This window comes from Phyllopteryx taeniolatus, chromosome 3 (genome assembly GCF_024500385.1).
Source record: "Phyllopteryx taeniolatus isolate TA_2022b chromosome 3, UOR_Ptae_1.2, whole genome shotgun sequence".
In the NCBI taxonomy this organism is placed as follows: Eukaryota; Metazoa; Chordata; class Actinopteri; order Syngnathiformes; family Syngnathidae; genus Phyllopteryx; species Phyllopteryx taeniolatus.
In genome coordinates, this window is record NC_084504.1 from 18,467,022 (window position 1) to 18,490,816 (window position 23,795).

Here is a 23,795-nt window from a genome sequence, read left to right on the forward strand (position 1 = left end):
CTTTGAGATACGAGCGCTGTAAGGTGACAGTGAACTCAACACAACTCCACAATAAGTAGCAGTTTTGTAAATATTGAACATTTTAGTAAAATCTAGGTTTCAAGCTGTTTAATCCCACTCCCAGTTGAAGTTTACTGTCAAAGTAATAATACAACAAAGAGAATTACACATTGTGTTTATAAAACAAGCAACCTATGTTGTCTTTCGAACGGCCTGTTTTACAACACTTTAAGCAATGGATATTTGTACATAAATGGCGGAACAACACGTAATATAACAGTACTGACAGGCATACACTATATTGTATTCTTCATCCTCTACGAAAAATAACTAATATTACAGCAACTTACTGAGTAGTTGTACAGTAAAAGTCTTGGTGGTCAAGGCGGGCAGACCAGAAGGAACAGCACACTGAACTGGATTAACTCGTTGATGCACAAACTGTTTAATGCTTTACATACTATTTAATTGTTTTATTACTCTTATGTTTTTATAAAGTACAAAGTTGTGGATATTATATTATAAAATTGTTTTTTGGGGGGGTTATAAGCGTGGTTACTTAATGAATTAAACTGGTATCTCAAGGTGCCACTAGGTGAATAAGATTTGTACTCAGTGGTTATCAAAGTTTGTCAAAGTGTTTATTCACAGTGCATTTGTGCCTTTCGGGGAGCCTGTTGATGAAATGGTTTCTGTCAACTAAACCCTTCAAAAACATCCACTCTTTAACAAAAGGCAAAATGTGAATTTTGGTTTATTGAAACAAAATTGGACATGCAGACTCAGCAAAACTACATGACTAAGAAAAGAATTTGGACACAGCACCAGACATCTTTGGAGACAGGGACAGTGATGGATAAAGGAGGAGTGGACGATTAAACAAGAAAAAAAAAATCACACATTGTGCACAAAGTGATGTTATTTTTCTAAAGGCAGGATTTACAGTACACTGTTGGACCTTGAATGTACAGTAGAAGATGAAATATAATTAGGGTTGGGCATTGAGAATCGAGAACTGATTGGAACCGGGACTAACGTTCTGGTCCTCCCGGAACCGTTCAAATGTAAACATTTTGGCTCCCAGTTTTGATGCCTAGTCCTCCAGCTGTGAAGACGTAGTGGCGAAAAGCAACAAAGAAGTAGCGTAAACCAACGAAGAAGATCGTGCACGATAACGTGCTTGTGCCCAATGGCCGAGGCGGCGGACAAGTGTGTCTTAACTTTGTTAAAATTAATGACCAGTCGCCTCAGTGCAACACTTTGAATAAGATTACATTGCGAGAAGGGTGCTTTCACGATGTCTAGCGTCTAACGCAATCCGAGCGTCAGCCTACATCGCGCGGAGTTTCAGTGAAGTCAACTCTCAGTCAATTGGGTGAGTGAAACAATAAAATATGTCTATGCCAACATTGAGACAGCTAACAAGGTAAACTGTTGCTTGCAGTTTTGCACTGATGGTTTTTAGCATTTATTTTAGTCTTCAAACCAACGTAAGCGCCGATGACAAAAAAAAAAAAAAAAAAGCTTAACTTGGCTACAACTTCACTGTAGCAACTTTACATCACAATGAATTGGGACAAAATTCATATAAACAGTATCACAAACACAAACCTTGTGCCTCATCAGTGGGTAGGGAAAAGAATCAGCGTTTTATAGCATTTTGTTCCATCCATTAAAAAAATAATAATACAAATAAAAAACAATCACTGGTGAAGTTACTTTTCGTGCCAAAATGCAGAATTCCGGTGCATAGCCTTCAAAATAAAAGGCTACAAGCTTAAAACAAGAAGTCAAGTTAAAACTTGCACATATAAACCATTTGACGTGGTGAAACATAATACAGGGGCAGCTATATAGCATTGTTAAAATAACTATTTTAAAAATGCTGTCAGTGAAGTCAACTCTCAGTCAACTGGGTGAGTGAAACAATTAAATTAAATTAGTTAAAACTGTTAAAATAACTATTTTAACAATGCTATATTTAACTTTTAGCTGAAACATTAATTAATGAATATTAAGTCAATTGGGTTAGTTCCATACACATTGCCTTTTAGTTCATAGGTTTGATATTGATACTGGTCATAAAGAACCTCGAGTCAAATGTTCATTTTAGTCTCTGCTGCGGGCTGCTAAGAAAATGGATGTTTATAATTTGGACACCCTTTATTTAAACCATGCAAACTTTTTTGAGCCAGCCGCCTAAAAGACTCGGAATCGAGAATCGTTTGGAACCGGAATCGAACCAACACTAAGTATAATTAAATAAAAGTACATCTCCTTCCTTACATTTTATGGATTCTTTACTCTATTGGAAAACTCAAGTTTCCGAGCGTGTTGCGTGTTGATGTCATTTTTATTTGTATCCTCCATATGTGGATACGCATGTGTGTAAATAACAAGCACCCACACATGCATGTGTGTTTGTGTTTGTTTCTGGTCAAGACACTCACCAGCTCCTTCTTTTTCATGCACTCCATGAGAATGATGAACAGATGCTGCGCCTGTGTGCGGCTGTATGTGAACGTTTTCTGGATGGTCACCAGCAACTGGTCTCTCAGAGACTCATTAATTATGCTGGAGAAAAGAAGTAAAGAGGAGCAGAGAAAAAGAAGATGAGAGGAAGACAGAAGGGAGAGAGAAATCGTGGGGTGGGGGGGGGATTTAAATTAGATTTGTTGTCTGTAAGTGAAACCATGGTTGACTGGGACTATCAACACTGCTATGCCTGAGAGTCCTTGGCAAAATGAGCTTCATCTTTAACTGGACATGCAGTGAGAAACTATAGAAACATTTATGCAAGTCGCGTCTCATGAGAAACATATGGGTTTATCAAAGTAATACAGTGGGCACAGAAAGTTTTCAGACCCCCTTAAATTTTTCACTCTTTGTTATATTGCAGCCATTTGTTAAAATCATTTAAGCTAATTTTTTCCCTCATTAATGTACACACAGCATCCCATATTGACAGAAAAAAAATTTAATTGCTGAAATTTTTGCTTATTTATTACAAAAGAAAAACTGAAATATCACACAGCCAAGTATTCAGACCCTTTGCTGTGACACTCATATATTTAACTCGGTGCTGTCCATTTCTTCTGATCATCCTTAAGATGGTTCTACACCTTCATTGGAGTCCAGCTGTGTTTGATTATACTGATTGGACTTGATTAGGAAAGTCACACCCCTGTCTATATAAGACCTTACAGCTCACAGTGCATGTCAGAGTAAATGAGAATCATGAGGTCAAAGGAACTGCCTGAAGAGCTCAGAGACAGAATTGTGGACAGATCTGGCCATCCATCCATCCATCCATTTTCTGAGCCACTTCTCCTCACTAGGGTCGCGGGCGTGCTGGAGCCTATCCCAGCTGTCATCGGGCAGGAGGCGGGGTACACCCTGAACTGGTTGCCAGCCAATCGCAGGGCACATACAAACAAACGACCATTCGCACTCACAGTCATGCCTACGGGCAATTTAGAGTCTCCAATTGAGGCATGTTTTTGGGATGTGGGAGGAAACCGGAGTGCCCGGAGAAAACCCACGCAGGCACGGGGAGAACATGCAAACTCCACACAGGCGGGGCCGGGGATTGAACCGGGGTCCTCAGAACTGTGAGGCTGACGCTCTAACCAGTCGGCCACCGTGCCGCCCAGATCTGGCCAAGGTTACAAAAAAAAATTCTGCTGCACTTAGGGTTCCTAAGAGCACAGTGGCCTCCATAATCCTGAAATGGAAGACGTTTGAGATAATCAGAACCCTTCCTAGAGCTGGCCGTCTGGCTAAACTGAGCAATTGGGGGAGAAGGTAGATGAGAGAGGTAAAGAAGAACCCAAAGATCACTGTAGCTGAGCTCCAGAGATGCAGTCAGGAGATGGGCGAAAGTTCTAGACAGTAAACCATCACTGGAGCCCTCTACCAGTCAGGACTTTATGTCAGAGCAGCTCAACGGAAGCCTCTTCTCAGTGCAAGACACATGAAAGCCCGCATGGAGTTTGCTAAAAAACACCTGAAGCACTCCAAGATGGTGAGAAATAAGATTCTCTGGTCTGATGAGGCCAAGATAGAAATTGTTGGCCTTAATTCTAAGTGGCATGTGTGGAGAAAAGGCACTGCTCATCACCTGTCCAATACAGTCCCAACAGTGAAGCATGGTGGTGGTAGCATCATGCTGTGGGTGTTTTTTTCAGCTGCAGGGACAGAACGACTGGTTGCAATCGAAGGAAAGATGAATGCGGCCAAGTACAGGGATATCCTGGACGAAAACCTTCTCCAGAGTGCTCAGAACCTCAGACTGGGCCGAAGGTGCACCTTCAAAAAAGACAATGACCTTAAGCACACAGCTAAAATGCCGAAGGAGTGGCTTCAGAACAACTCCGTGACTGTTTTTGAATGGCCCAGACTTAAACCCAATTGAGCATATCTGGAAAGACCTGAAAATGGCTTCCCACCAACATTTACCATCCAACCTGACAGAACTGGAGAGGATCTCCAAGATGATCCTCAAATCCAGGAGTGAAAAACTTGTTGCATCATTCCCAAAAAGACTCATGGCTGTATTAGCTCAAAAGGGCGCTTCTACTAAATACTGAGCAAAGGGTCTGAATACATATGGCTGTGTGATATTTCAGTTTTTCTTTTTTATCAGATCTGCAAAAATTTCAACAATTATGTTTTTTTTCTGTCAATATGGGGTGCTGTGTGTACATTAACGTGGAAAAAAAAACAAATGATTTCAGCAAATGGCTGCAATATAAAAAAAGAGTGAACAATTTAAGGGGGACTGAATACTTTCCATACCCACTGTATATAAAATATTTTCTCGTTACAATTCTAATTTGCTGCAGTTGCCTTTATTCCAATAACCTGTTTTCTTTAAATGCATTCATTTACACTATTGTCATTACACATTCTCAGTAGAATGCCAAATGGAGTATCGGGTATCTAATGAGATTCAGAACAAACAAAAAAAATACAAAATCTGTGCAGTATTGTGGTTGTTGTTTGCAGTTTTACTACATCATATTGAAAGTTGTTTCAAATATCTGGCTTACTTACATTGACCTATAGTCAGAGTTACAGTGCCTGGACTGTGGTACATCGGACCAACCTTTTTTCAGCCATGGACCGGCTCATGCTGGGACATATGTTTCTAATTAACTCAAATGTTGTCAACAAAGCTATCAGAAGCGTCTAAAGAAATTATAACATCATCATCTGAGTTTTCCTAAATTGTTTAAAGACATTGTAGTAATCTTAGTGTATGTAAACGTCTGACTTTGAAGAAAGTAGTGAAAATGTATTTTAATAAACCCTCTCATTATTCTGGCATTTAGCAAATAGAAATAATTTTGGTAATCCTAACTGACCCACAGTAGGAAAAAGTTTGTCTGATTTCATGTCAGCCAGTGGGAAAAAAAGCACATCTTTTTATATAGTGTATTCAAACCTCTGGTTTCAACCGTAAAGACAGACAATATGACAATACTCACAGTAATCTATTCTTTGTCCTCTATGAAAAATTATTACTATTACTGCACCTTATTGAGCTTAGAAAAGACAGTCTTCTTTTAATTTTTTCATACATTTTATACTGCCCCTGGTGGCCAAAATGCACATACAAGATGGAGCAGCGCATTGTCAATGGGCATTAAACCATGAAATCATGATGCACACATTTTTATTCTTTACTTACCATTTAAATATGTTATTACTGTATATGTAGTCGATAATGAACAATACAGTGGGCTATTTTTCTTATTAAAAAAACAGAAACGTTTCTGTTGGTGCTCTGAGGGATCTTTCAGTGGTGCAAGATGATTTGAGATACAAATGTTTTGAGTTACCAGCGTGGTCACGGAACGAGTTATACTCATAAGTCAAAGCACCACTATTGGAAAATGTAGCCTACATAGAGATGAGCTGTGAGTCTATTGTATTTATGCCTCGTACTGTATATACTTCTGTTTTAGTCATAAAATAGTGCATCCACATGGCAGTGCTTAGGATGCAATCGTTATCATATAAGCGCATACCCTCCCTCCTCGGAGTATTTGTGACCAAATGCCAAGATGTCGGAGGCTCTGCCGCTGCCGTCACACACCACTACAGGGACTGGCGGGGTGTCCCTGAGGTACTCCAGCACGATGGAGATCACATTAGGTCCCCCTTCCACAATGAGAGCCACCACTGGCACACCCTGACCAATACCTGCACACAAATAAAAACAAGGGGGAGAAAAAACAAATGAGGAAATGTGGTGTTAGTTGCACAATTTGGAATTCTCTCGAAAATCTGCAAAGCATTGAACTATTCATTCTGTGTTGTTTTGCCTTTTCCTTGGCTTTTGTGGCTTTTTCCCCTCACTGACATAATAGTAGGATTGAGTTAAAACAAATCTAAATGCTGTTTTGAGTTGGTGAGTCAGACAGGCTTCGTATATGACAGATAATAGAGGTAATTGTGTTTTTTACAATAGGGCGCTGCGAGTGGCGGGTGACCACTCCAGGGGGGACCTCACCACAAATTCATCTAGGATCAGTTACAGTTCCAACACTACTACACACTCTGAAATCACCTTACATTACATTTAATGTTATTACCTGTGATTAATTTATGCTGGTTGCAGACTTTTGCTTTTCTGTTTATGTGCAAATGTCTCCCTTTACATCTGAAATTTATTCTTGTCATTAGCATTTTGTTTCTTTTAAAGGGCAGGATGGTGCATTCGTGGTTACCACAACTGGCCTTCATGTTTAAAGTTTACATCTTCCCCCCATGCTTGCGTAGGTTTACGCCCCAATTTCTCTGGCTTCCTTCCACATTCCAAAAACATGCAAATTAAGTCCATTGAAGACTAAATCAGGGGTGCCCATTACGTCCAATTAAGATCTACTAATCGATCACGATCCTACTGGTCGATCGTCTGGAGTGGAGCATGAGATTTTGACACTATAAGCCAACATGGAGCTGAAGTCTAGAGCTTATGGACAGTTTTGGAACTTATAGTCATATTGGGAAAAGTACCCAGACACCAGGAAATGTGCAACCTCCTTGACAGCATTATTTGGCTCCACTTGTTTATATGTGAACCAGCCTTTTCCGACATGAAGATTATTAAGTCCAAATACTGTTTGACTATGACTGATGACCATTGGGAAGTGTGCTTGAGGCTGGCTATCAGCAACTACTGTTCGGACTATGCATCCCTGGCTGATTCCATTCAGTGCAAGTCATCCGGAATGCTATGTTTATATTGTGTTCCCGCCGGCCACGGCAATCACGTTTCAGGCCACCGTGGACAAAACGGGATGGATGTGAGACAACGCAGGGGACGGGATGGGAATCCCTGAAAAGCTGTGACTGCCGTGGATGCCTGGCCAGATCTTTAAACAGTAAAAAAGGTGTTGATGAGAACCCTAGTTAGCCATAGTAAAATGGGGGTAAATGCAACAAAACCTGCCAGTACGTCATAGGGCGTAACAAAACTTGGAGCTGGTCGGTTAGTGGGACAGGTAGCATATATATTAGCCCAGCATCTCATGGTCTCACAATTCAGGTTTTGTCACGTTCTGCTGCGTTTGGCGCGTGTTACTATTTAATAAAAAGTTTTGAAAGGTAAATCATTCTTGTGTCCATTTTTCCTTCGGTGTTCAGTTCGAGTTTTTGTTATAACACAGAATATCCCTTGAAGGACGCATAAGGCATGACTGCGCAATATCCGTCCTCCCCTCGTACACTTTGTTCTTACCTATTGAGTGGTCTTGGTGAAATCCATTCCCTAAACCCGTCACCCCCCATGCTTTTTTGCCACCCTGCTATCTTGTCCTGTTTAACATGACATTTCTTCTTGCCATTTAGACTCTTCTAATTCAAAGGCTGTGTATTGCTGGATCATCCCCACCCCGCACTCTCTTCCCGGGTCTGCATAATTCACACAGTCTCTCTCACATAGAAAGACACAGGCGCATAATCACCACTGTGACGTTTTGCCTCACACAGCCTCGTGTAGCCTTGCAAGCGGGACAGTTACATAAGGAGAATATTTTAGGGACCTCATCTGCTTCAAAGAGTTAAAATGTCACTGTGCCATGACACTTCACAAGACCAGCAGGGCAAAAAGGAAGAGGGAAAGAGAGAGAGAAGCATAAGTAAGATGATCTCGTCCATGTTGCTGGTTGCACGTTTGGGTTTGTGTTGATGACTGCGGTGGCAATGTTGCAGTATCAAAAGCGAATTATCGTTAAAGTAAAAGCCACCATGGGGTAAATGAGCAGGGGGAAGCATAGCTGCGGCAGGTTTAATAGTGGGAAAATAATTTTGCCCATGCAAACACAAAACAAACCACAAAGTAACGAAATTATCCTGAGCTTGACTAACCACAAATCCTTTTGGTGATGACCACCTAATCATGTTGTTTGCTTTTTATTTTTAACATTGAAAACAAAACATTATCTAACCTGCAAGCACATAAATATATAGTACTTTGAATACATCATAATCCCTAAATTGCAAAGTATTCTTAGGGTCACTTGAAAGGAAACTCATCTCTCCATCCATTAGGTATAGCGCATGTTCTCACAAAATTCCCAAACACAAGGTAAATGTAAAAGTCTGACACCAGCAGCAGCTGTCTTTCGAGACCTTTCATAAATTAACAATAAGTACATTAAATATCAATGTCAACATAAAGGCCGATTTTAAAGTGTGTTGTTGGATCTCAGGAACAGACACAAATGTTTGGACAATCAACAAACTGATGATGGTGTTGATTTAACAAAACCGACTATTTCATTGTTTGTTCAACTAATTCTACAGTGGACCTTGATAACATCCTCAATACTCCTCATTTTAACTTAAAACTATTAAAACTATTTCAATGGCAATCAGGCTTGTAATAAAGCTTGATAGTTGCCACTGACAACCAAGGATCACCAACTTTAGTGGCCTCGAATATTGGTGGAACAGTCAGGACACTTCTCATGTTAGGATTTATTGTGCAGTGCTTGCTTGTACTTTTCTGCACACCAGAATATTCAGATGGTGTATTTTAAGGTTTTATGATGGCGACTAGTTTGGTTACCATTTGGCATGTCAATTTATTGCATGCTTTAACATCTTTACAGACCATGTAGCATTTGACCATGTCTATACTGGTTGCATTTCTTTCTTGCTTGAGGTTAGTCAACATAAAGCTTGCTACTAACTCATTTAATGCCAGCCGTTTTTCAGAAATTGGGAGAGCCAGGTGCCAGCCATTTTTTACAATTTTGACTGATTCATGAAGGCCTACAGAAAATTGTGTTCAATAGCTATAGAAACATGGAACCTACCAAAATAAAGATTTAACCCTCGTCTTTCATCAGGACAAAAAAGGTAAATTTCTACCGTTCTTTAGTAAACAGCAGTTGAACATAGGTAAGTTTCTTGAAAATACCTGTTTCCAAGAAAAGAAAACCAGAGAAAAGGAGCTTTTTGTGAAACGATGCATTTCAAGCATAACTTTCAGTTTGGTACTATTATTATTATTTTTTTTGCTTTTATGATAGCTCCAATATCTAAACAATGCTTTCCTACTATATAACAACATAAACAACACAAAAAAGGGTATTTTGATTGCAAAATAAGTGTTTATTTACAAGTATAACATGCATTTTCAAATTGGTTTTGCATGAACTTTGCAATACGTGTAGTTGTGTGCGTGTGTGTGCATGTGTGCGTGCACGTGTGTGTGCATGTGTGGGTGTGTGCGTGTGGGACTTTTGTGGGTTCCCAATCAGATCCACCTCCTGTAAATGATAAAAAATAAACAATTAGCATAGAAATGAAACATATTATTGCTGCAGTGTGAAGTGGAAAAAAATACTTTTTTCACCTTTCTTGCCAACAGGTGTGGGAGTGCATCTGCTGCTGGATGCACCAACTGCAATTCATAGAAAAATGTACAATTACCACAAAATATGATGAGGAAAGGTAAAAAAAAAAAAAAAAAAAAAATAAATCTGCATTACACACATCACATTCTCTGAAAATTATATTTTTGTGCACTACTGTCTATAAATAAAAGAAGGAAATTTTTCTTTTATCCAATTCATCTAGCTACCGATGCTCCACGTTTTTGTCTACAAGATGCATGATTTGTAAACATGTAGTAGTATCGTAGGACAAACTGTCATGTTTGTGCATGTTGCATGATAAAATGGTAAAAGGAGTAGTCGCTCAGGCTATGGACGTTATCTTATAAGTTAGCTAGTTCTTACCTCTTCGATGACTTTCTAGGGGGCTTAGGGGAGGACGCCCTGCAGCTCCCAGGTAAGGATGAATCCAGATCTCCATCAGCAGTCAACGTTTTGGGGGAAGTGGACCGTGATATGGTCACGATCCCCTTCGAACGCTCGACGCGACCAACGCTAGACACAGTTCCTTGTTGCAGCGTAATCCCTTTCCCCTTTTTTGGGAAAAGGATGACATTCGTCATCCTTTGACATTCGTCATCCTTTTTGGCGTTAGCAAAACTCAGTTTTAGAGTAAGCTGTCTGTATTTATCCATGTTTTTTCACTCTAACTGTCGATCACCGTCTCTCTCTTTCAACCACGCTCCTACAACTCCCCACCACGCCCACATGGGCCCTCAACAGATGCCATCTTCCACTGATCTTGCAGACAAAGCTCTGATCAAAGCCACTGCTGCCTTGTAGTGTCAGTTTATCATGCTAAAATTATTCCCAATCCTTTGATACATATGGTGGAGCTACGCTAAACCCTCTATTGCAATTAAAAAATAAAAAAAATAAAAAAATAATTTAAAGAGACGGGACAACTTCTTTATACATCTTTGACACTAAATAGTTGGATTTGTGAAAACGTACTATCAGTAATATGTCTCTGGCAGGCGGCACGGTGAACGACTGGTTAGAGCGTCTGCCTCACAGTTCTGTGGACCGGGGTTCAATCCCCGGCCCCCCCTCTATGGAGTTTGTCTCCCCGTGCCTGCGTTTGTTTTCTCCGGGCACTCCGGTTTCCTCCCACATCCCAAAAACATGCATGGTAGGTGAATTGACAACTCTAAATTGCCCGTAGGTGTGAATGTGAGTGCGAATGGTTGTTTGTTTATATGTGATAGGCTGGCGACCAGTTCAGGGTGTACCCCGTCTACTGCCCGATGTTAGCTGGGATAGGCTCCAGCACGCCCGCGACCATGGTGAGGAGAAGTGGCTCAGAAAATGGATGGATGGATGGATGTCTCTGGCACGAAATGAGCTTAGTGAATTATTAATGATAACACAAACATAAACATTCCCTCTCTGGAGACTGTCTTTACAAATCCCAGTAAAGACATTGATTTTGGTGTTAATTTAAAATAAAAACAATTAACAGATTAAGTTGTTAATGTTTCAAATTAAGATAACTTTTTTCCATTAGTCTCCACTGTTGCTTTGATTGAGTAGCTCTTACTATTTGCATCTAAATGATCAACAACGGCAACTGTAAAAGTATATGACCGAAAACTTAGGTGAGCAAGCCCGAGTCGAGCAAGTTATGAATATCATATTGCTTTAACTCACCCCAGACATCTACTGTAGTATTACAAAGTAAGCTCCTGAAGGGTTTGTAATACTTGAGGTGTGTAGAGATAAAAGGTAGTATTATTTGTCTATTAAAAAAAGGATAATAATTAACTTTCACAAAGTGAAATGTGTTATCAAAAAAGAACATAATGTTAGTCCTCACCTTTAATTACCGTGGCATCTGGTGACTGGAGTATTCTGACCTTTTCACTTGTCTTGGAAAATGTCTAGAATTCCACAGTCCACACTGTTAACCATGCACTTACATTCTTTCCACACCATGTTGCATTTCACCATCCATGCATGTCCTCCAACTGCACATGTACCTAAAGCGAGGCTCGGATGCCATCATACGCACTTCAGACTGTTATCCCTGCGCCACAAGGCAGAACACCCTGCCACCTTACATTTATCACATGTGCTTGAGGTCACCTGAGGCCACACAAACAAGGGCAGTTTTATATACTGCTTAACTCCACTCCTGGGTTTAAAAAAAAAAAAAAAAAGCAAAGAATAACCTCTTCATCTTGGAATAATGTTGCTCACATTTGGAATGTTTCAAGTGCATGCCAACGCTGCTGTTGGTTCATTTCAACCCTTTTACCCTTTAATCTGAGATACACTATATAGACAAAAGTATTTGGGTGTGTGGCAAAACAGTTAGTTAGATAGTTAGTTCCCTCTTTGTGAGACATCCTGGACTGGTCACCAGCCAACCAACAGGTAATTGTGAGGCATAGGAATTGATGCCACGCCAGCTGTATGAACTTAATCAATATGTCATAACAAAGTAAAACAAAAAGTGTTCAGACATTTGGATAAAGACAATACATGCTGGTTTTCAGTGACCTAAATTAAGGTTTGCTTGTGGACAAAATATCCAAACAAAAAACAACTTGACAGCCAGTGTGTAGACTGGCTCTTCTGGCTAGCATGGCTTCTTTTAAGCGCCTCATTGTCAGCCTTGAGTGTGCGCACGTCACGTGGAGGAGACGAAAATAAGCAAATGGGGAAAAAAACGAAGTTCGACATGACAACTGGCATGGGACTGGGATTTCCCGGTGGCATGGCCGCTTTAAAGCACCTCGTTGTCATGGCATGGAAAAGCCCCACAACGACCTGGTGGGGTATATTGTGTGTGGCGTGGCACAGAAGGTAAAAGCATTTTTAAATTATTATTTATTTTGTCTTTGTTTGTTGTCACAGTTCTGTCAGGCCAATTATATATTACTCGTGCACTCACTGCAGTAGTCTCGCCACGCTGCACTATTTGCATATCTGTTGTTGACCAATGGCGTCGTTGTGTCCCTGGGTAAGACACATTGCCTACGAATGAATGTGGCTGGATGTTTGGCGGTGGTGATGGCCTAAGGGGCCGTAGGCGCAGAATGGCAGACATGCTTTCGTCAGACTGCCCCAGACTGTGGCTACACAAGTAGTATACCACAACCAGATGTGACTGGAGTTGATGAATACTTCGTGAAATTGTAAAGCGTCTTTATACTGTAATTATTATTATTATTATTATTATCATTTGAAAGTGGAGAGGACGGATTGGGTTTCATGATTTTGAAGCATCGTTTTATATACTTGAAAACATCTTTAATCCTGCAAATCTGGCAGTTGTTAACAACACTTTTCTCTGTGGTCAAATTTAGAAGACATTTATTTTCACTTCACAGGGAATTTGTCTCAGCATTTACAGTGCTTAATCCGCTCCCAAAAATACAAAGCTCTTGACTTTCCCTGTACACAATCTTAGCTTTAATCTTCTGTCTATGGGTTGGTCCACGGAGGAGGTCATGATGTCACAGCTAATCTGCACCGCAAGGCCTGATGCCTTCCGAGATTCAATTACCTCGCCTACTTTTTTTTTTTTTTTAAACGTACGATGTGATTAATGAAACTGCCTGTGAAGGAGGGTCAGTGAAGGTTGCCCAGAGTTAAACGCACAGGTATACCCGTATATATAAAGCACTTGTGTCACTGTGATATTCCTGGTAATTGAAGTGAAATTGGAAGCACGAGCACTCAAGATGTCTCCATCATTCTGGTAGACTTTATTTGAACTTGGTGAAATGTTCTTCTATTGGATCCAGCAACAAGACTGGCTAAGAGTGAATGTCGCTCGCTGTGAATCATATGCTGTTTTTTATGTTCAAGAGAGAAAATAGGAAAAAAAATAAACATTTACGAATGAGGCTGACCTTTCAGCAGACACATTTTTGTTATTTTTTACTGATGACTCCTCAAGGTATTGTGTCATCTCAGTGAATGCTTTCTAATCAGCTCCATGCTTCCTTTTCACTCGCCATTCATGTTTTCCCCTTACAGCTCATCCTGTCAAGACCCTTCTCTTCTCCTCACTTTCCTTTCTCCCTTCAACTTCTCTCTGACTTACTTGCAGGACTAAAACGCAAGTCACTCTGGACTGACGCATACCAACAGTTGTGCTAGTGTCCACTAAGCTGCGCTGGATGGTGTCATAAATATGGTATTTAGATACTATAGTTATCAGAATCAGAATCAGAATCATCTTTATTTGCCAAGTATGTCCAAAACACACAAGGAATTTGTCTCCGGTAGTTGGAGCCGCTCTAGTACAACAGACAGTCAATTTACAGAACACTTTGGAGACATAAAGACATTGACAAAAAACAACAACAAACAACAATTGTGCAAAAAGATGCAGAGTCCTCTAGCACTTAGAGCAGTTCGAATGGCTAATATCGCAATAGTCCGGTGCAATGACCATTGTGCAAAGGGCACTGAGACTTCAAGGAGTGTATGCGGTTTAAAGTGACGAGTAGTGCGATAATCTGGGACAATGGTTGTGCAAATGTTACAGATACTCCTCAATCAGTGTGCAAATGGAGCAGATGCTACTCTGGCATGAGTGGCCACTATATGCAAATAGTGCAGCACGGCGAGACAACTACAGTGAGTGCACGAGTAATACATAATTGGCTCCACAGAAATGTGACAACGAACTCAAGTCAAAAAATTGCCATCTTGTTGTAATGGAATTATAAGTTAGCTGTTTAAGAAGTTGATTGCAAGAGGGAAGAAGCTGTTGGAATGTCTACTAGTTCTAGTTTGCATTGATCGGTAGCGCCTACCTGAGGGAAGGAGCTGGAAGAGCTGGTGACCGGGGTGGGGAGGGTCCGAGAGGATTTTGCACGCCCTTGTCTTAGTTCTGGCAGCGTGCAAGTCCTCAAGGGTGGCTAGGGGGGTACCGACAATCCTTTCAGCAGTTTTGATTGTCCGTTGCAGTCGGAGTTTGTCCTTTTTTGTAGCAGCACCAAACCAGACTGTGATGGAAGAACACAGGACTGATTCGATGACCGCTGTGTAGAACTGTCTCAGCAGCTCCGGTGGCAGGCCGTGCTTTCTCAGAAGCCGCAGGAAGTACATCCTCTGCTGGGCCTTTTTGAGGACGGAGTTGATGTTGGTCGCCCACTTCAGGTCCTGGGAGATTGTAATTCCCAGGAACTTGAAGGTCTTGACGGTTGACACAAGGCAGCTGGACAACGTGAGGGGTAGCTGTGGCGAAGGATGCCTCCTGAAGTCCACGATCATCTCTACAGTCTTGAGCGTGTTCAGCTCCAGGTTGTGTCGGCCGCACCACAGCTCCAGCCGCTCTGCTTCCTGTCGATATGTAGACTCGTCACCGTCCTTGTCCTTGATGAGGCCGATGAGAGTGGTGTCATCTGCAAACTGCAGGAGTTTGACAGTCGGGTTCGCTTATCTTTGATCCATCAATTTTCGATACCGTTTGTCCTCTTTAGGCTACGTCTATACTATGTTCCTAGCGGCCAAGGCAGCCCCGGTTGCCCAAAACGTAGTGCCTTTTTTTCTCCTTTTTCTCTCATGGTCTATCATGTTGTAGCCGTGACTGACCATGGGGGGAAGGGGCTGCTGAGTCCTGGAGGCTCCGAGGCACACTGTGGTTTGGCCTGCAGTTTATCACTGATGCCAGGACATTTCCTCCTGGCAGGCCAGTCACTTTGTGAAGGGGTCCCTAACATTTCTCACATTATGTTGTGGCCAGCTTTTGGAGAACTTTTGTGACCCCGAAAATCGAAAAAGATGTATTTAATTTCACAAAAAACAAAACAAAACAAAATAAGAAAAACACAACAGTGCATGAAGTCGTTATTGGGTGACTTGAAACCTATCTCCATCTCCTAACTTATTATCATAAACTGTGGTTAACTTAAAAAAACAAAAGAGTCTGTACAATGAATGGTTCCATATCAGTTTGACTCTGAAATCGCTTATTTCAATTTTATTCCTGTAGGGACAATTGTTTTGAAATATGAACGAATTGGATGCCAACCAGAATGAATTGCATTTACTGAATTTCTCTTTCCACCTATGTTATACAATATTGTTCGTTCGAAGAGTTCATGAAACTTGTTAGAGAGCTGTGTCATGAACCACAAAGTTGTATACGATTTTACATAATTGTATTTTATTTTGTATTTATTTTCAAAATTTCATTCATAAGCATGTTTTATCATTGCAGCTCCAGGATGATTAATGTAATATTGGTTGACCAGATGCAGTGTAGTCCACCGGTTGGTAATAATCTTCCTCTCCAAGTACACCATCGTATGCTTGGCTTGTTCTGCTGTAAGATCAAGTAGAAAGGAGGATCTGTATCCCTTTTATATAGAACAGTTTTACTGTTCTTTGTATTCTGATGGATATTTATTGAAAATTCTGATGGATATTTATTGAAAAAACATTTTTTAGCAGATTAAACTGTGACTGGTTATTTTTTTTAATCACAGTTAATATAAACACACCGAAGCTATGACATAAATTACTAATTTGCAATATATTACATGGCAAAAGGAATTGATTTAAAATCATTGGTTTGTACTTATGATGTCATTTCAAAAGTGTGTATGTCAATTGCTTGGACAATAGCAGTCATTTGGAATGGTGTATCAAACTAAGATCTGGCAGGATTAGAAGGACATAATAAAGCTTGGGGCAGGATAACTCGTACCAATCAACCTCACTTTCACAACGTGTGATTATATTTGATCCCCAAAAACAGCGTGAACGAGTATAATGCAGCTAAACCTTCCTATCTAAAATTTCTTCATTTCTTTAATAGGACTGCAGGCAACAGCGGGATGCTGCAGGAGGCGTGCTGTGAAGAAAATTGATACCTCTAATACTTGATTTTGTGGGTAGGTAATCAAACACACACACATACACACCTAACTAAGTCTATTAACCCGACGGTGATGGTGGAGGAAGCAAAACATAAATACAGTAGTATCTCTAATACAATTTGAACAACAACAATTTGGGGGATAATATACAGTGGTGCCTTGAGATATGAGTTTAATTCGCTCCATGACAACGATCGTAACTGCAGACACTCTTAGCGCAAATCCTCTTTCACCACTGAAATGAATGGGCATGCCATTAATCTGTTCTAGCCTCCAAAAAAAAAAGAAAAAAAAGAAAAAAAAAACATTTTTATCATCTTTTAAAAAAATAGCATTTTATGATGTTTACTTTATAAATCCTAAAGTAATAACATACTTCAATAGAATCTAAACAAAATAAACAGTTTGTTCATCCTGATTAATTTAATGCAACTCCTTCTGGTGTGCTTGACTATGGGCAGCATAATACAGTCACAAAGAAGAAGACTTTCACAACTACTATAAATGACTCAGTAAACTGCAGTGATGGTGATTTTTTCGCAGAGGGCTAATAAAATATGCCTGTGAGTATTGTTATATTGTCCGCACTGCTAGTGTTTAAATATCAGTTGTTGAAAGGGTTATAAGATCGTGACTATCGATGCTATTCGTTAACCCTTCTATGGTGTTTTGCATTTTGTGTTAGCTAGAGGAAGACAAAGCTGCGTGGTTGTTTTAAATACTTCAACTGGTAGTGGCATTAAACAGCTTTAAGCTGAAGCATTGTTATCCTTTTGCTTTCAACTCAGCATCTACACTCTGTTTTTTCTCATTTTTCTTTTCTTCTCCGTTTTATTGTTTTTCTTGTTTTTAATGTCGCTATTAATCTGTTTTAATATGCCCAATGTTTAATTGTTTTTACATGTTTTATTTTTATAAAATTGAATGCACTTTGTGTGTAGCTGTGGTTGTTTTAGTGCTCTATAAATACAGGTAAAGTTGAGTTGAGCTGCAGCCTTCTTTTGAAGAATTGTTCACTATCTGCTTGTGGAGATACCCACACAGCGCGCTTATCTAGAATTTTAGCTCGCAAGTCAAAGCAGAAAATCGTCTGAATGATAGCTCGTAGCCGGCACGGTGAACAACTGGATAGCACATCCACCTCACAATTCTAAGGATCCGGGTTCAAATCCGGGCTCGCCTGTGTGGACTTTGCATGTTCTACCCGTGTCTGCGTGAGTTTTCTCTGGGTACTCCGGTTTCCTCCCACATCCCAAAAATATGCACGATAGGTTAACTGAAAACTCTAAATTGCCCGTAGGTGTGAACGTGAGTGCGAATGGTTGTTTGTTTATATGTGCCCTGTGATAGGCTGCCGACCAGTTCAGGGTGTACCCCGCCTCCTGCCCGCAGTTAGCTGGGATAGGCTCCAGCATACCCGCAACCCCAGTGAGGATAAACTGTGTAGAAAATGGATGGATGGCTCGTATGTCAAAACAACTCGAGTTGGGTCACTTGTATTTCAAGGCAACACTGTACCTCTAAAGCTGTACATTATATCATATAATATCAAGAGCAGAGGTGCATTTACATGAGATTGGACCACACCCTCAAAACAGCATCATTTCAGAAAGGGGTCATTTAAATTGTGAATAAAATGCATATGTCTCCTTAAAAGGTTTTACTATACACACGAGATAAAGAAGTCAGATACTGTAAGCTTTATTTCTCCTGACTAGCAGTATGGCTTTTCTTGCTGGCAGATCCCATCAGACTTCTCAGACTTCTACTTGGATCAGATAAAAACTAGGTTTGATCAGGTAAAATTCCGAATCCCATCAGACACTTTACATTGCCAAAACCTGGATTGTTAGGTGATTGTGTGACGATTGGGCGTACCTTTGCCTTCCCAGCCCCTTTTGTATGATTCCAGGCATAGGATGACAAAGGGAAGTCCACAGGTCACCGGACCGTAGGGTGGACAGAGAGAAAGTACCTATGTGCATTTAACCCAAAGGGCATTGTTTTACATTCTTGAAACGGACAGATACTTTTAGAGATGAGACAGACACTAACGAAAAATGGTGCTCTCAAAGGTAAGGTCAGGGTAATGCTACTGTTTTAACAATGGTCTATATGGCTTTAAAATGAATGGATTCATATCAACAAAACCCTTCAGACATTTATAAAATGTGTTTGTGTGTGTGTTGACAACAAAGAGATGGCAAATAAATCATGCCTGCACACACCGCTTCCCCTGATTCAGGTCCATGTCCGTGACACATTTTAAACAATATGGTGAGAGGCTGTTGAGAAATGTATTTAAAGAGAGGGGAATGGGGGGGTGGGTGTTGAGAGTGGCCTTGGCTTTGTGTCTGTGTGTGAGAGAACATGAGTGGAAAACAAGAGGAATGCATTTTGAATTTGTGAAGATCCATTTTGGTTCCAGTTAAGCTATTAAATGGACATTGAAAACTGGTAAATGTAATGTGACAGGGGTTCAATAGCAAATGATGACCGCCCACACAAGCTAATATGTGCGCAGATCCACACAATACACATTAAAACAGCGTATACACTGAGTGTACGCACAAAATACAAATAGGCTACTGCTGCCCTTTTCTGAGAATGATGTAAGTTGGATGCAAACATTAAAACTGCATATGAGGATAACTACAAAAGGGATAGCAAATACTGTGTGATAATACCATATTAATTATGCCTGTCAAAATACAAAATTATGCTAAATATCAATGTCTTCTCACTTGTTAAGGGGCTCCAATAATTTAAAGTGTAATCACATATCTGACAGCTGCCTTATACTGAAAAAAAAGAAAACCCTTCGACCTTTAAATATAGTGTGACATCAACAATGCTGACACGTTAGCATGCCTAAATTAATTTCAGCTAGGCAATAAATCTTAGTTTTTTTGTGACTACATCTTTACTCACAGTTTTTCTTTTGTAGCGCTTTTAGTAACGAACACCAAAGACAACAAATATGCAAAGTCGCATCACAGTAATATACAGCCATTTATAATGTAAAATTTTCTCTCAAGATTCTAATCTAATTATGTTTTCACGTTCAATTCTCCAATTATTTTCTAATCCTAGTAAGAATTAGATCAGATTCATTGAAATATGCTGTTTTTAGACAACCACTTTTCTACTGCAGAGTATCTATAGCAAACCGTGACGTCGAGAAACAACAACAATGGAGGAATGTGAGTGTCTCCTGTTTTTACTTCTCAGTGGGAAGGAGACACATTTTATCCAAGTAAGTTGATTCAAAAATAAACACGGTGGGAACTCAGACCGTTAACATGATGATTGAGGGACCCACTAATTAACTGACTCCTTTCTGTTGCTCATATTAATGGCACAGATGTTATTATTTTATTATTAAAATGGATAGCGCGCTGTTGTCTACAAGCAGGCTAGCCATTACGTTTTGCTAAATTACTCAAAGACAGCCCAATCAAACATACCTGGGAGAAAATGTTGTCCACAGATCCGATGATAGAGGTGTGGTTCCCTGTCTCTCCCTTTAGAAGTGGCTAAGTCTTGCGATCTTCTCTGTACAACTATTTAAGACATCCATTTGATTTATCCTTCTCATCCACGTTCTGCTAGATTTATTTATATTTTTTTCAAGGAAATAAAAAAATAAAAAAACTTGGGTGGGGGGGGTACTGTATCTAGTAGCGCAACACCAAACAAGTGTCATTATTTCAGTTCAGGTCAAAGGTAGCTGATTGCCCTGGTGCCTACTGTTTACAAACATTCTGAAAACATCTATCAACCATTGCGTTTCTATTGAGGCCTTTTAAAATATGTAGGGTCATTTTGCTCACTTTCATACTCAATGAAAATGTATCATGCCATGTGTTGTCTCCAATAATATCAGTATATATTGTGGTATAACAGAAAAAGAGAATGCAGAATATGACGCGGGTTCATTTAAGGAAAGAGTTAACTAAGCTGTCAGGATGCTTTGAAGAAAAAATAAACATGTCCTGAAGGAAGGCACCATTTCAAAGGCTGGTGGAGTTTACTAAAAATATCCTGCCAAACATTGCATGTGCAGTGTAAAGCAGGTAACTGATTCGTCAGGCTGCAGCTAGACAATAAAGCGCAAACCCAATTAACCCACCATGTTGTTAATATAACAGTGATAATGAAGTCATCATGCTATATCACAATGACCCGGGCTAAGTGGGTTTTTTCATACTCGCATGTATGTTACTCACGTGTGTTAATCTTCTGTAAGGAGATGTGTTTCTCTAACTGTCGCCGCAGTTTGACCTCGGCGCCATACTTCCCCGTGGTGCCATTGTCGGCTAGAATGAAGTGTGAGTGGAGACTGTTCAAAACTGTCAGCTTGCTCATCGGGTTGGACATGGTCTGGTATGGACGCACCACCTGGACAAAAAGAACATGCACCTAAAGATGGGGAGGTTGCTGTTCAGATATGTCAAATGTGTTTGTCTCAAAGCATCATAAGCATAAAAAACAAAATCAAAGTGATTTTCTATAAGAAGAAAAGCCATGAGGAGCATTTTTAGCTATGTTCTACAAAATTAAGGGGAAAATAGTATAGAATCCATGAATATTCTTATGATTTTGTAAAATGTTTTTAATTTTGTATTTGTATCATCTTCAAATGTAATAAATACAGCAATATACTGTAATTTGGGTATATTCCATCTCTATTTTTTCAATAGTCTGATTATTATTTTTGAGATCGCTGTCTGTGAGAAAGTACATGTGGTTCTATTGTCTCAAAGTGAAGCAAATTAGGTCCACATCGTATCCTAATATCGTTCATACTGTATTTATGGTAAATATTATATGACTGTGTCTGCAGCATCATAGGTTGTAATGCATCTGATCAGACTTGCATTCAACAAAAGCACACATTCAACATGCAAAAATCCCTTTTAACATATTGTCACTGTCCCACGATAACTTGTATCTCCACCTCATAATGATAGGGACTTTTTAACATAATTAGATAATCTGTGTTCTCCTGCATGTACTGTCAAAAGTATTTTTTAAGCTTCGTAGAATTTTTTTTAACTTGATATAAATTGTCACAGGGTGAGAGAGGAACATGAACGTAAACAACTCAAAATATCGGTAGAGTTATTACGCAGACGCAAAAGTTATAATTTTGTCTGCTTAAAAAAAATGGAATAGAACAATACTGAATAAAATAATACCCGTATAACAGTAATGGCGGGGGAAAAAGATTGACAGGATGATGTTAAATCTGTTTAATAACGTAAATAAAGTCGTTCGTGGTGTTTTATGAAATACTTTGCTTTAAAACACATTTTATTACTCCTTTAAAAAAAATAAACATAAATTGACATTTTACATCATAGCAAGGTGTAAATTGTAGTGCATGATGGCTTTGATCACATATTTTTCCCTTTTGTCTCAAATAATCTTTACCTCAATTTTTAACTATTAAAATGCATAAATTGGTGTTCACTACAATTGATTTTGCAGGTTTTTAAGCCTTTAAAGTGGTCTGCAATCGATGACAACTTGAACTGTAGTGTTGCGTCTCTCTGTATCACTTACATCTTTACCAACGAGATCCTCCTGATTTTCCACAATGCCCCAGGGAGCAATACCAATGGTGCAGATCTTTCCCCTGGACTTGGAGGCGTGGTCTTTTAGTGCATCACCCACATGGCGAATGACCCCTATTGTTTACGTGTGAGTGAGGGCCAGTCAGGAGAAAAAAACAAACAAATAAAAAACAACAAATTGTCATGATATTGAGAATCAACTCACATCTCCCCTGTGCACATTCAATATTTATTGTATTTGGGCCCGCTGGCTTTTAGACGAGAAAGCATGTGTTGTATATCACCTGTATTGACCCCTCCAGTGAAGATCCAGGCTCCGGTCGTCATGGCAGCCTTGATGAGCCCTTTGCCGAAGACCTGCTTGAGTTTGGGTTGCAATTCAAAGTTCTGCAGCCCCCCGTGGACTGAGATGAGCAGTTTGGGTAGCTCCAGCTGCCACTCTTTGGTCATCAGATGCAGCAGCAGGTCCGGCTTGGTGTCATAAGACACTCGCACATACTGGAGACAGTTGGACATGTGTCAGTGATCATGCCAATATGGGCACCTGCCCGGGTTAATGTTGCTCGTTTATTTAAGCTACAAACGTATGAGACAGATGTTTTCTATAATTGGAGGCCACATGCATTATAAAAACATCTGTTTATCTATCTAATTCATCCTCAGACACACAAATTAACATATGCACGGCATGAATAATTCAAGCCTTTAAATAAATTAGCTACAATTCACCTGCAATCATCTACGTGAACTGCCTGGATGCTACAATTATCACTGACAGTGACTATAAGAGTCAGATGCAAAAGTCATTTGAAACAAAGTCATTGCACTTAATTATCTTCCAATTACAGAGACTTAATTGATTATCCTGTCTTGAGTTATTCTGATGATGACTGGTGATCCGACATATAAGAAATGTTTTTTATAGCTAGTTCCTCTCCTACAGTCTCATTTGGATAGATGCTACTTCTGTTTATTATTAAAGTATGCATGAATGTAATCCATAAGTCGGCAAAACAAGAACATCAATAGCGTTTCTCAAAAGTGGAAAGTCCAGGTCAAAAGGTACATATATACTTACCAGCGACATCATTAGGCATTATTATCTTTGTAAAAGATAAAGCAGAATTTTTGATACAACTCTTGTATTGAATCTCATTAGGTATACCTGATGAAGTGTCTCGTTATCACCCAGCTAAACCTCTTCAGTATATTCTTTGTGTTATTTGGACGATCATTTATCTATACTATATTCAACAAGAGTATTGAGGCACCTTTGAAAACTCTAACAAAAGTAACAAAACTGCAAGGAAATAATCCTCCAAAATGTCTTATATAAATATAGTGGTGCCTTGAGATACAGTATGAGTGACCCAACATAATAGTTTCACCAGGTAACAAGCCGTCATTTGGCCAATTTTATGTTTTCACTTGCGGGCAAACACTTGAAATATGAGCACTGTATG

The 23,795-nt window shown here is 39.7% G+C and overlaps 1 protein-coding gene across 6 annotated transcripts in view; it reads right to left on the reverse strand.

The window, feature by feature from the left end:
• The window catches only part of trpm3 (transient receptor potential cation channel, subfamily M, member 3), a 161,150-nt gene that overhangs the window by 71,744 nt on the left and 65,611 nt on the right, over positions 1–23,795 (reverse strand). For all 6 annotated transcript variants that reach the window (XM_061767304.1, XM_061767299.1, XM_061767301.1 and 3 more), the window contains exons 4-8: positions 22,617–22,830; positions 22,322–22,446; positions 20,983–21,154; positions 6,033–6,207; positions 2,451–2,574 (exon numbers count right to left, since the gene is read on the reverse strand). In XM_061767304.1, the coding sequence (XP_061623288.1) occupies positions 2,451–2,574; positions 6,033–6,207; positions 20,983–21,154; positions 22,322–22,446; positions 22,617–22,830 (810 nt within the window). The remainder of the gene's footprint in view (positions 1–2,450; positions 2,575–6,032; positions 6,208–20,982; positions 21,155–22,321; positions 22,447–22,616; positions 22,831–23,795) is intronic.